At 53.7% G+C, this 13,022-nt stretch overlaps 2 protein-coding genes across 2 annotated transcripts in view; both read left to right on the top strand.

Moving 5' to 3' along the window:
• Positions 1-12,928, top strand: part of LOC122371472 (gamma-aminobutyric acid receptor alpha-like) — a 27,819-nt gene extending 14,891 nt beyond the window's left edge. The window contains exons 4-10 of the mRNA XM_043347820.1: positions 6,523-6,746; positions 7,729-7,811; positions 8,179-8,316; positions 9,326-9,478; positions 9,732-9,865; positions 10,186-10,323; positions 11,878-12,928. Coding sequence (XP_043203755.1) covers positions 6,523-6,746; positions 7,729-7,811; positions 8,179-8,316; positions 9,326-9,478; positions 9,732-9,865; positions 10,186-10,323; positions 11,878-12,273 — 1,266 coding nt within the window. The 3' untranslated portion in view covers positions 12,274-12,928. The remainder of the gene's footprint in view (positions 1-6,522; positions 6,747-7,728; positions 7,812-8,178; positions 8,317-9,325; positions 9,479-9,731; positions 9,866-10,185; positions 10,324-11,877) is intronic.
• On the top strand, positions 1,873-5,856 carry LOC122371470 (histone-lysine N-methyltransferase 2D-like). Its single transcript, XM_043347816.1, has one exon. The coding sequence runs from the start codon at positions 2,048-2,050 to the stop codon at positions 5,576-5,578; it is 3,531 nt and encodes a 1,176-aa protein (XP_043203751.1). The 5' UTR covers positions 1,873-2,047; the 3' UTR covers positions 5,579-5,856.
• Positions 12,929-13,022: the final 94 nt, after the last annotated feature.

Raw genomic sequence — 13,022 nt, 5'->3', positions numbered from 1 at the left:
AACCCTCGCCGGACCTATTGGTTTTCTACATACGCGCCGGCCGAGGGGGGGGGGGCGGGTACGACCCCCCCCTCGCCGTTTCGCCCCTGGTCGAGCTAGCGCGTCGCAGAAAAAACGAGCGTGTGCGCCGTTACGAGACGCAGAGATTGGTACCCGATTTTAAGGTCCTAGGTCAACCGGTGACCTCTGAGGTCAGGTCAAGTGCCCCAAGGTACGGTTCAGTTTTTGGTGAATAACTTCGCAAAAAAACGGCCGCAGAGCGCCGATTTTGGCAGCATCGTGTTCGTCTCGCTCAGGCGCGTCGAATGATATACTTTTTGTCCGGGTCAGGTCAACTTGGGGTGTTGACCTCAGGTCAAGGTCAGGTCAGCACCCCCAGGTCACGAAGTTGGTCGAAAGAGGTCATGTCGCATATCATTCGATTCGGCAGGTCTTCCTGAGTCCATTGGTGGCTTTCCCGACTCGCTAGCTCAATTTGATCAAGAGTTATTGACGAAAAACTAATATGACCTTGATGACGTCATAAATGACGTCACGCAAGGTCAACATTGCAAAAGTGACGCATCTAACCTTGCAAGGAGTGCATCAAATCACGATTCTGTGTGCTTGAGATAGTTGGAGATCGTTCCCGGCGCCAGAATAGCAGTTTTCATTTTTCCCCATTGACTTATAATGGTGAGGTCACGAAAATGACCTGACCTCATATGACCTTTAGGAAAAATCCGAGATATACAAGTTGTGGGACTCATAATGGATACTAGATCCTGCAAGTTTCATTTCCCTGTGACATCTCCTCTGGCAGTGAGGGCGTTGCGAAGTTGCGACATTTGAAGACCGTACAGAGGTTCACTTATGACGTCATAGGTCAGTGACCTGACCTGACCCAAAAATGCGGTTGGCGTCAAAAGATCCGGCTTGGATCAAAGGTCAGGTATGCCAAGTTTCAGCTCTCTATCGTCAGCGTGTTCGGAGCTATCGCGAAAAAACCCTATGGGGGGGCGGCACCCGCCCCCCCCCCCTCGGCCGGCGAGGGTTAAACATACTTACAGGTAACTGAGATGGCTGGAGTCCGAGTTGGAGTCGGAGTGGAATCAGAGTTGGATGTGAAGACGGAATGGGATTCGGAATCAATTTTAATAAAAGGCTGTAGCCGGATGCAAATTCAAAGAAAAACCGCCAACTCCACAGGTTCGATCGCTAGTGTGATCACTAAGTCACAATTCATTCAAATATCATAATCTCATTTTCCGCTTTCTCTATTCAATATGCGACCTGCTGTCCGTGATAACAGAATCGTGCGACTGAATACTCAACCGTTTGTGTGTGTGTTTTTTTTTCTGGTATTGGATCCCGCTTTATGAAGTGTTCAGACGTTCCTCAGCATATAGGTAATCGGATCGGTTGACTCTTTCCTGGCATATGGCCAACTTCTGAATAAATGGTAATGCATTTGATTTGCATTTTTTTATAATTTTGTGTTGTCTACTTTACATTTGGTAATTTTGTGGCAATAATTATGTTTAAGAAATTAGTCATGGTTTCTCAAAAGCCATTCAATGGATCGGGATTACATAACCGAGCAGAGCAAGCACACTCCATTAGATATGACTGACTATAAGTTTAAAACGCCTCTGGTCGACTACTGCAAAGGCGTTTACAGAGACGTCTGGAAATGACTCTGGAAATAAAAGCATTTTGTGTAAGGTCTTAAATAAAAGATTTCAAAATTTTACAAGAATGGCAATCTCCCATAGTGACTTGCGTCATCCCTCACCCAACCTCCCTTGCCGGCCTCCCTGGATCCGCCCCTGCCGGTGCCCCGCCCGAGGCACTGAGATGTCAGCTGCGCGCGCGACCCGCGGTCGCGGCGCCCGGCCGGCCGGTCTTTGGGCGGTGACCGTCGTGACCTCGGGTCGCGCGGCTGCCGGCCGGCGGGCGAGCAAGTGACTAGCAGTGACACCTGAGAAACCAGTGATTGATATTTACGTGCAGTGAGGCTACCGAGGCTAGTTTTTTATCGGTGCGCGCTGCGGCAGTGACCGGAGCGATGGCCTCCAACTGGCCGCAGGACGGGAGCGACCCGCCGGAGGAGCCGGAGTCGGTCGAGAATCTGGTGCGCCGGTTCGAGGAGGCCCTCCAGGAGCCGAACGAGTCTCTGGAGGCGTTCATGACGCGTCTCCAGGCGCTGGCCACGGCCGCCTTCTCCGACGAGCTGGCCCGCTCGCGGCGCCGGCGCGTGCTGTGGCGCTTCATCGCCGGCCTCTGGGACCACGAGCTGTCGGAGCGGCTCAAGGAGTTCCGCTGGCGCGAGCACCACCCGTCGGGCCGGCCGGTGACCTGCGAGCAGCTGCTGCGGATCGCCGTCTCCATCCGGTACAGCCGGCCCGGAATGTCCTACGGCGGCCTCTCCGGCTGGCGGCCCCAGGCGGTACTCTACCACTGCCCGAGGGTAGGCGAGGAAAGGGCCAGGGTGCGGCTCGGCCAGGGTGAACCGCTGCCGACGATGCCCGGTAACCTGCGGGACGAGCCGGCAGAATCCGACTCGGGAGAGAGCGACTGGTCCCCAGTTGCGCCGAGACCGGCCGCCGCTCAGCCGCCGGCGGGACAGCTCGCTGTACCGCCCTCGGCCGACGGAGCCGGCCCGTCGGGAGTCCGCGCGGCACATCGAGAGCACCCGCCGCACTCCGGGCGGCCGGGGGAGCACGCCGGACCTAACGGGGTGAGCGGTCAGGCGGCGCGAGCTCCCGACGGCCAGGCAGCCGGGCCGTCCTCCCGCGGCGTAGAGGGCCCGATCCCAGTGCCTCCGGCGCGCCGTCTAGCTGCTGTGTCCCCTCACTATGAGACCATTACCGTCACCGACGCGTCCCACAACTCGCTGCCGACTGGTGGCGAAGATGACGCCGACCAGGAGATCGATGTGACAGGTGAGGACAGCCCCGAACAGAAGCCTGTCGAGCCCGACTCGACACAGCCCCAGCCGCTGACCCCGACGGCCCGGCAGCAGCAGCAGGTCCGGCCACGGCAGCAGCTGTCTGTCCGGTTTCAGCAAGATCAGCAGCATGGACAGTCTCGGCAGCAACAGCAGCCGCTGGCCCTGGCTCAGCAGCAGCAGCTGGTTCGGGCTCATCTGCAGCAGCATCTGATCCGGTCTCAGCAGCAGCAGCAGCAGCAACAGCAGCAGCAGCAACGTCTGTTTCAACAGCAACAGCAAATGCGGTTTCAGCAGCATCAAGAGCAACAGTGCCGACCTCGGCATCAGCAACAACAGGGCCCGTCTCGTCAGCAGGAGCAGCAGCAGTTCCTAGCAGCACAGCAGCAACAGCGGGACCGATCTCATCAGCATCTTCATCAGCAGCAGCAACTGGTTCGGTCTCAGCAGTCGCCACTCCAATCTCAGCAACAGGAGCAGGTCCGAGTACAGCCCCTGCCGCCGGCTGCCATTCTCCAGCGGCCGCAGCAGCAGCAGTCTCAGGGCCAGCCGCAGCAGCCGCAGCCGCAAGACCAGTCTCAGCAGCCGCTTCAGCCGCCGGAGGCGTCTCAGCGTCCTTCGCACGCTAGCAGAGACCCTGATCAGCAACTGCAGATGAGGACGGAGCCAGTGTCACCGATACCGCTGCACGACGACTTGTCGGCCGCATACCTGGGCGCTTCGAGTCTCATCAACTCTGCGATCATTCGACATGTCCTGGAGTACCGAGAGGAGCAGCTCCAGGAACTCCAGGAGGCCGAGGGGCTGATGGCGCGCAGCTCCAGGGCGGCACCGGACCGCCCCCGGTCGCCCCCGGTGCGCTCTCGGTCTCCGATCGCTCGGCATGACTCGCTGCGAGTGGAACACTCCAGCCCAGAGATCCGCGGCCGGCGGCGCGCGGGGAATGACGACGAAGAACGGACTCAGCAGGCTCCGGACGAAACTCCGATGGACCTGTCCAGCGGTCATAGTCAGGCCGGAGGATCAACGCAGCCGTCTGAAGCCCGTGGTCCGTCATCCTCCCGATCTGATCCTCTCTCACAGCTTCCGAGGCCACAGGCAACTATTCTCCAGGCACGCCCTCTGCCTCAGACACGGGGCCATGCTTCAGTTTTTCGAAATCCAGTCTTAGTTTCACACCATCTTTCTCCAGTTCCTGATAACTCCAATATGCTCAGTAGGAGAACTACCTCTTCTGCTAGAACCAGCAGCCTGCAGACCCACCAGCAGTCAGCAATGGCGTCTCATCACAATCCTGTGCCAGCCCGTAGATCGAGCCAACCTCCTGTCAGGCAAATACCAGCCCATCCGCCAGCCCCAAACCAGCTGCCAACCAGGAACCAGCCACCGGTCTCGGAGCGGCCCTCATCCCCACGTCAGATGCTAGTTCCACAGCAGCTGCAAGCCACACATCAGCCGCCGGTCCCGGACCAGAGGCCAGCCACAGACCAGTCACCGGTCCCGGCCCCACCACCAGTACAAGGCCAGCAGCCAGCCAAGGACCAGCCTCCAGCCGAGGACCACCCACCAGCCAAGGACCAGCCACCAGCCAAGGGCCAGTCTCCAGCTCAGGACGAGCCACCAGCCAAGGACCAGCCTCCAGCCAAGGACCAACCACCAGCCAAGGACCAGCCGCCAGCCACGAACCAGCCACCGGCCCAGCAGCAGCCAGCTGCCTCAGGCCCGGCCCATCTTCAGACCTCTGAGCGGCAGCGCCAGTCTGCAGTACCTGCCGCGTCTCACTCCCAGGCGTCTGCTGCAGCTGCAGCTGGTCCTTTCCAGCCACCTGCACGGCACCAGGCCCAGCCACGTGCGTCCGGCTCGGCCCCGCGTCGCCCGGTTCCGGACCAGGCCCTGTTCTCTCAGTATGCCTCCCTGTCGTCTGTAGGCCGGGCGGTGGGACTGCCCCCGCTGCTGCGTCACCCGTTCTCCCAGCACCCGGACGCTCTCTCCATAGATCCGGCGCTGGTCGAGGGTCGTTTTCCGGCGCCGCTCTCGCCTCTCTCCCCGGTCGCCCAGGGGGTGATGCCGTCGCCGCAGACGCTCCGTCAGGTTGCGTCCGGGCGTCCGCCGCCAACGGCCGCCTCTCCCGGAGCGTTCTCGGTCTTCCGGAGCTCGAGTCCGACGCCCAGCCGTCCGTCGCCGCTACTCCAGACCCTGGGCCTGTCGCCGCGCGGTGGAGGAGCCGGACAGCGACCCACGCTGCGTCACCAGCGCTCGGCCTCTCACGAGCCGGCCTCTCAGCTCATCCACCTCCCGAGCCCGTCCCAGCCGTCACACTCTACTGAAGCTGCGCATCCTCGGCAGGCTCAGGGAACGATCCCGGGAACTGCGTCTGCACCGGGCGGCGCGGACCCGCGGCCGGCGTCTGCCGAAGAGTCGGCCGGGCCAGCACCGACTCTGGGCGACTATGAGTCTGACTCGTCCAGCCGAAGTCGGCGGAGACTCTCCCGTGGCCGGAGGGACCGGCGCCGCCAGCAGCGTCTGGCCAGAGACGAAAAACTCCGGCGGATTGCCGGCAACGGGGCTGATCGGGAGGACGGCGCTGCTCCGGCGGCCGCAGCCCCCGACGCGTGGATGGACTACAGGCGAGACGCTGACAGCGATTAACCGATGACTCTATGGATTCTGACGTGCTTTGCCTTTGGACATGTTATGACGACTTTTGTAGTGCTTTTTTATCACTGTTGATAACAATATCTGGCGTCTTTTGCCTCTGTCTTTTAATCACTCGACGTTTCAATAGCTAACTGCATCCGTTTTCTACCGGTCATGTAGACATCATAGACTGCTATTACTTTTTTATTAGATGTGTAGATTTTACATCACGCTAAATCAGCAATAACTTGTTTTGCATCGTTTGGAATAAATGTGGCCATGAATTTGCATTGCGTGTTCTTCTTGAGTGGATTTGAAATGATCTCAGACGATCTGGAATGGTGCTGCATATCGGGCAAATAATCTTGTAAAATTATTGACTGGTATATTGCTTTTTACTCTTTTTTTTGCATACCCTGGCAACCACACAGAAACGAACGGAACGATAACATGCTGATGCGGTGTACGATGCCCCACTGCACACGACCGATCAATCATTCGCATTCTCGTGGTCCCGGGAGACACGAGGCCCACACGCCCGAGCAAACTTCGCTGATCGCGCAGCTCAGACACTTAGGAGACTGACTGCCGATCAAACACTAACGGGTGCATGTTTACGATATAAACAACAGGCGACTGTTAAACGAGAGAGCGTGCTAAAGAAAATACGGCGTGTTGAATAATTGTTCAACAGAAATGGACTATCTGTAAAGTATAAAGCCTGTAATGGAGAATGCTGTATTACAGAGTAGACTTATATAAGTTGGTACCCATTAGGACGGTTCTGTCCCACCGACCGAACGGTGGGACGGTGGGTTTTGTTCCGATGCACCGTCGTTGATCCGTACAGTCCAATATCTGCACCCTATCATATCATCCCATAGCTACGTCATGGCCTGAAAGGCCGAAAGGGCTCCAAAAAGCTCACTTGTCGCCTGTCTGGCGGTCATTTTCAGACCTACTCGATGAACTGCTACTTCCGTCAGTCGTGGGTGGACCAGCGGCTGGCGTTCGAGGACCTCGAGCTGGACGTGCTCAGCCTTAGTGTGTCGACCCTGGAGCGTATCTGGAAACCGGATACGTTCTTCTTCAACGGCCGCCGCAGTCGGCTGCACAAGATCACCACGCCCAACAAGTTTGTCCGCCTGTACCGCACTGGGAAGGTGCTCTACTCGGCCAGGTAGGCGGCCGGCTGGGGGTGGGGGTGGCAAAGGGCTTGTGGAGATTGATGATCCGATATAAACGCAATTTTTATGCAGGAGTGTCAGTGTTGGTAAAGAGCAGGCATCGGTAGGATTGTGATTGCAGGATTGCAAAATCCTGATTGCATTCCTTTTTGGTGGATTGCACCTGGATTTGAAATCCATTAAAAAAAACAGGATTTGATTGCGGATTGGATTGCATCATACTTCCAATTTTTGCAATCCAATCCAGATTGTGTTTGATTAGTGCTTTGAAATGGTTTGTTGCGATTGAAAATTATGAGATCGGCTTCATCGGCTTAATGTACTTTGCTATCAAGGGCTTTACATCGAAACTTGAAATAATTTAAACGCTTTTAATTTAAACGCTCAAAATAATATACGCTGATGAACTACATAGGAAGGGCAAAGTTACGTACCTATTTGAGGGCGAGTTTTAAAAATATAAAACACTGGTTGGGTAGAGGTATTAATGTGGGGGTGTTTGAGGCAAAAAAATATTTCCCATAAAATACCTGTGCCGCCCTTAGATAGGAATTACTCGCAAGACTAGGTACTAGAAATGGGTGATTTGGGGATGGAGCTACGGCCCTATGCCCCCTCCCTCCCCCAGATCCACTAGTGCACATAATAATACAACAGGATTGCAAAAAAGGATTGCAGATTTGATCACAATCCAAGTGAAAAAAGGGGATTGCGGGTAGGAATGCAATCCACTTCGGCACTAGGAATGTGGATTGGGAATGCAATCCTTTCAAAAAGGATTTTACCGATGCCTGGTAAGAGTAATAAAGATGTCTGGGTACGATAAGTTTGGTAGTTAATTCTCAAAGCAATATTTTTATGCATCAAAGCCATTCGACGGTCATTGGGCTCAAACTCTTAGGGCGGATGAAATTTTGCATAGATTCACGATGGGATTACTTGTCGGATATCACACTTCGTCACCTTGTGTTTCAGAATGACGATCCAGGCCAACTGTCCGATGAACCTGCAGGACTTTCCCATGGACACCCAAAGATGTCCACTGCACTTTGGAAGCTGTAAGTAAAATGCATCGAAACGAGCAACCGAGCAGCTCAAATCCCCGACACAGATGACATGTCGTTGGTTGATACGTTATTTTTTTTTTATATATATTCAACCGATGCCCGAGAGATGCTAGCCCGATTTACACAAGAGCAATACATGACCAGATAGTAGATGAGATAAAAAATCACATGGTGATCGAGGAAAAATGCATTTGTGGCCTTTATGTATCTATGCATGTATTCAGTGCTTTTATCAGTTTGGATGAGTTCATGACTTTTCCATTCCCCCTAATAATTATGGCATGTGTATGTCTCTGACGTATTAACTAACGGGCGTCCTATCTTCCACTGCGACTGCACCTCCTATCTTCCGGTCCAGTCGGCTACACGGAGCACGACGTGCTCTACCGTTGGACCGAGAGCCGCCGAGAGGTGACCATCTCCCAGGACCTGGAGCTCTCCCAGTTTGACCTGATCCGCACGCCGGCCGGCGAGAGGACCGACCACAACACGCGCGGTGAGACTCGGCTGATGGTGTCATGGCCGAGGGCGACTGATTGTTTGTTTTGTTGGGTTAGGCCCTTTCGGTCTGACAAGACCATTGCGGAGCCGGAAGGATGATAGGATATAGGGGGAGACATTGGTCTGGGCAGGCACCCTAGTGAGTCACCGGGGCTGAGCCCGTCCAGAGGACAGGCCACCCAGCCCCAAAGTACTCACTGCACCCGGCTACGGGGTGCGCTCCCTCGGGAGCAGCGGTGCCGCTCCAAGGGAGCAGCCCGCATGAGATAAAGTTGCCTGTCCAGTCCGGAGGGGGGTTGCGGTGTGGAGGAGAAGGATTTCAGTATCCTGAGGATAGAAGCACGGAACGGTGCGACTGATAAGAGAGGTCGGTAAAGTAGACTGTAGGTATGGATGCTAAGCTAGAGAGATGTTGCTCACAATTAGTGATCAATGCTTTGCTGATGCACATTAATCGTATACAGGGTTCGAACGATTACCTAACTACTTATTTATTTTCATGATCATTCCAGTTATTCATCGTTCCCAGCTCCCATACTTGTCAAGATCTCAGTTGAATCGTCGAGCTATGCGGTACAGTCTATCTGCAGGCGTTACTGCTCCTGCCATCTATTGAGCGGTAGCATAATCTAGTGCTAGTTCTTTGCGGTGCAGTCTACCTACAGGCGCTACTGCTACTGCCATCTAGTGAGCGGTAGCGAAACCTAATGCTAGTGCTCTGCGGTGCAGTCTACTTACAGGCGTTACTGCTACTGCCATCTAGTGAGCGGTAGCGCAACCTACCGCTAGTGCTGTGCGGTGCAGTCTGCCTACAGGCGTTACTGCCGCTGCCATCTATTGAGTAGTACATACAACAGCATCTGCTAGTGCCGTGCGGTACAGTCTACCTTCAGGCGCTACTGCTGCTGACATCTGTTGAGCGGCAGAGCAACCATTGCAGCCCACTCTCTGTGGCTTCCTATTCCTTCGCTCAGACCTTCTCACCGGGTTTATTACGCCCACAGGCAACTTCTCACAGCTGTGGGTGAGCTTCCACCTTCGACGTCACATGGGCAACTTCATGATCCAGGTGTACGGGCCGAGCGTTCTGCTGGTGGTGCTGTCGTGGGTCTCCTTTTGGCTCAACCGGGAGGCCACTGCCGACAGAATCTCACTTGGTGAGTGCTGTGAGACTCAGAATCTGGCTTTTGGAGGGAGAGACATTGATACACTAACCGTGCCAATGTATAAGGGTAGAAATTGTCGCATTTTCGGAACTTCTTTGACTTTCTGTAAGATGTGTTTCCGCTAATCGTCTAACTTCATTTGATTCTGCTTTATCCTCAAAGTGAAGTGTAGCACAAAGTTTGACAGGGATTCGTGCATCGTTGACTGTTCACTCCTCTGTGACATGTCCATGGAACGTTGCAGGGGTCACCACGGTGCTCACCATGACCTTCCTGGGTCTGGAGGCCCGCACCGATCTGCCCAAGGTGCCCTACTCGACGGCCCTGGACCTCTTCCTCTGGATAGCCTACGGATTCATATTCGCTAGCATTGTACAGGTGAGCCTTTTCGCAGTAGGAAAAAACAACAAGCTACCGGTGGTCTGTGCATTGTGTAATCGTGTTAAGATATGCCTACCTACTTGTGATAGGATGCTCAGAGGTTTTATATGTATTTGCCGTTGTAAATAGATGGGAGAAACGTCGTGAACGGCTCAAACACTTCACAACAAAAAGGTATTGTTTAGTTATTGCACGCAAAGTTTGGATTATGCTTCAAGCGAATTGATTCTGGTCGCAATAGTATCCAAAGCAGTCTTTTGCCTTGCCTGTACCAACATTCACGCGTGTCCACTGACCCCGCCCATGCTATTCCCCAGTTTGCATTTGTGCACTTTTTCACGAAGTACGGCTACGGCGAGGTGTACTTTCCTCAGCCACAGTCGTCCTCGGAGGATTCAGACGATGAGTCCTCAGAGTCTGAGGAAGAGGTGCCTGAGGAGTCTCCCAATGAGCGGGTACGTATGTAACAGTGGCGAATATTTGACAATTTGATGGAATTGCTCTATAGACGTGCGTTATAAATCATGCAGCATATTGACTCAAAGAAACATTGCATTTTTGTTTTGTGTTCTTACATTCAAAAGATCTCTATTGATAGCTAAATACTAATGGACCATGGACTACTACACCTTTTTGCGTTGTTCGATGGCCAATCGTCACAACCATTTCGGCATCAGTTTGAACAAGCGTCATTCAGAATAACCCATCGGCGATGTGCATCACTGTTTGACGGTCGGCAAAACAGGCTGGACTCCATTTAACCACTCTGCATAACTCTTTGTCATTGAGCACAATGTTCGTCATAGGCAAAACACTTTGTCAGATTGTCATAATGCTTCGACATTTCACAAAATGGTTACTCGTTGTGCAAAATTCATCGGTACTGTGCGTAAACAATGACTGTTGATTTAAAACTTTCGTCAATGATCAAAATGTCAATGATGTAGTGCTTATCTAGCCATATTAAATGTTTAACGTTAATCACACATTCATGGATGAGGCTTGTGACAGTTCCAGCGCAATTTGCAACCAATTAACCATTGGATTCCGAAAAAGGCAATTATACGATAGCTACAAGGAGACTGCCGGCACAATACCGAGTAGGCATGTACATAGATGGTTGAGCGTCAGACTCCTAAGCGCTTCGATACAAACCACGAAGTCGGCCGTCGTTATCGCGTCACTGCACGTGCGATGTCATCATGGGACAACGCCTCGGGCGGCCGCGCCGGTCGGACTCGCGAGGGAATGGCTGACAGATGGCGAGCCGGGCCCTGCCGGCCGGACACCTTGGTGTTTGGGGCGTGGCTCACTTATCCAGCCTGTTGCCTGTTCCTTGGTGACACCTTGGTGTTTGAGGCGGGGTTAACTTATCTAGCCTGTTGCTCTGTTGCCTGTCCATTTTTCAATCAGCCGATAACATGTGAGCTACGTTCATCTACATTGTACTTACCTATGCAATGGCGCACATGAACGCTACCAATTTTTATGTGGATAAATGGCCTACGAGTTTCGCCACCTATGCCTCCCACTGCACTGTATAAACGTGGTCATATTTATACTTCTCTGTAAAGGGGCGATTTGTTTTTAGCTTTGACGAAATGTTATGAGGAATGCCGAAATTAGCATAGGGATGTTTTGGTGAAAGACGAAGGGATATTAACGAATGACGAAGCATTTATCCAAATCGTCAAAGATTTTGCCGGAACTCAATCACTTATGGCGAATAGCGAAGATAATACCAACTGACGAACTGTGGAGTGGGATCAGCATTCCGTTTTGCCCATATGCTGAAGGTTTTGCCGGAATGCCTCTCACTGGCGCCACCTATGTGCTGATCGGACGAATGGGTTTTGCTGATTGGCCATCGAACAACGCAAAAAGGTGTAGTAGATCGGTGACCGTGACTGTTCATGAATCATGATGCTGACCATGGACCGTGATCGGCGATCTTGACGACTGTACGACCAACGTCCAGTGACAAGCTCCTCCCCTCCCTCTGCCGACAGACGGCTCTGTACTCGGACCACAGCCCTCTCACCGTCTCCGACCCGTCTCCGCACGGGCCCGCCCTCTACATCGACCTGAGCCCCCAGCGGGCGCTGCCCCGACCTCCGCCCTGCCACCTGGCGGCGACAGTGCTGCCGCCCAGCGGCCGGCGGAGGAAGCTCGGCCCACGGCGGCGGCGCCGGCAGCGAAGACCTCGACCGGACTCTCCGGCGACGGGCTCAATGCCGACTCAGTTCAACTCTGTGTCAAAGATAGACCGCAGTAGTCGGGTGCTGTTTCCGGCTGTGTTTCTAGCGGTGAACACGGTGTACTGGTATGCGTACCTCAGTCACAGCGGTAGACTGCAGGTGGTTGAAGCGCTGGAGAGGAGTGGTGAGGTCACTGGACCGCGCTGAGGGGTGGAGGGGGAGGCTCTAACTCTGAGGCCGGAGAGATGGTTGAGGTGGTTGTGGGGGAGGTGCTACTTTGTTCATGTTTGACCCGCGACCACGCTGGGGAGAAGACAGAAAGAAGGTCGGGACTCCGGATGATTTTCCTTGAGCTTGAAAATGGTACAACACAAAAAGGTTGCATACTCGAGCATCGAAGCGAACGATAAGTTTCAGCAGTTCATCATTCATCCCTAGTAACATTGAAATTAGTGACCAATAACTTATCCTTTTGCCCGTATGCTTGTTCAATGAACATATGAGGCTTCTTAGTGTGTTAGCTCTACCAAGGTTCAATGAGGAAGCGGTGTACTAAAGGTACAAATGGAACCATAGTATGGAGGTCTAAATAAAACCCCAGTCTACTTCAGTTAGCTGGGATCCTGACGAAGGACACATCCTTCTCCACCCGCATATATCCATCCCTTTCCCAGTCAACCGGTGACTCACTGAGGCCCGGAGGCGAAGCAGTGAGATGAATTACTGTTGATAGGCGAGTTCTCTGGGTCCCTTTGATAAGATAGTGTATCATGTTTGCGCCTGTGTGGCCCGGTCAGTGCAATGCTGCATGAAATCCCTGTTATGCAATGCCAGTTGTTGACAATAAAGTCTGCGAAATGAAGTGCTTGAAAGATAAGGTGCTTCCAACGACGCTCGATGAGTTCACAGCAGTCCGAGAGCCGCCGCAGTTTTGTGAGATTTTCAGCTCGAGCTCA

The sequence above is a fragment of the Amphibalanus amphitrite genome, unplaced genomic scaffold, assembly GCF_019059575.1.
Source record: "Amphibalanus amphitrite isolate SeventyFive unplaced genomic scaffold, NRLGWU_Aamphi_draft 001247F_arrow, whole genome shotgun sequence".
Lineage (NCBI taxonomy): Eukaryota > Metazoa > Arthropoda > Thecostraca > Balanomorpha > Balanidae > Amphibalanus > Amphibalanus amphitrite.
This window is presented reverse-complemented; position numbering and strand designations above follow the sequence as displayed.

Coding starts and splice junctions, on each gene's coding strand:
- LOC122371470 (XM_043347816.1), top strand. CDS start 2,048: ATGGCCTCCAACTGGCCGCAGGACGGGAGCGACCCGCCGGAGGAGCCG.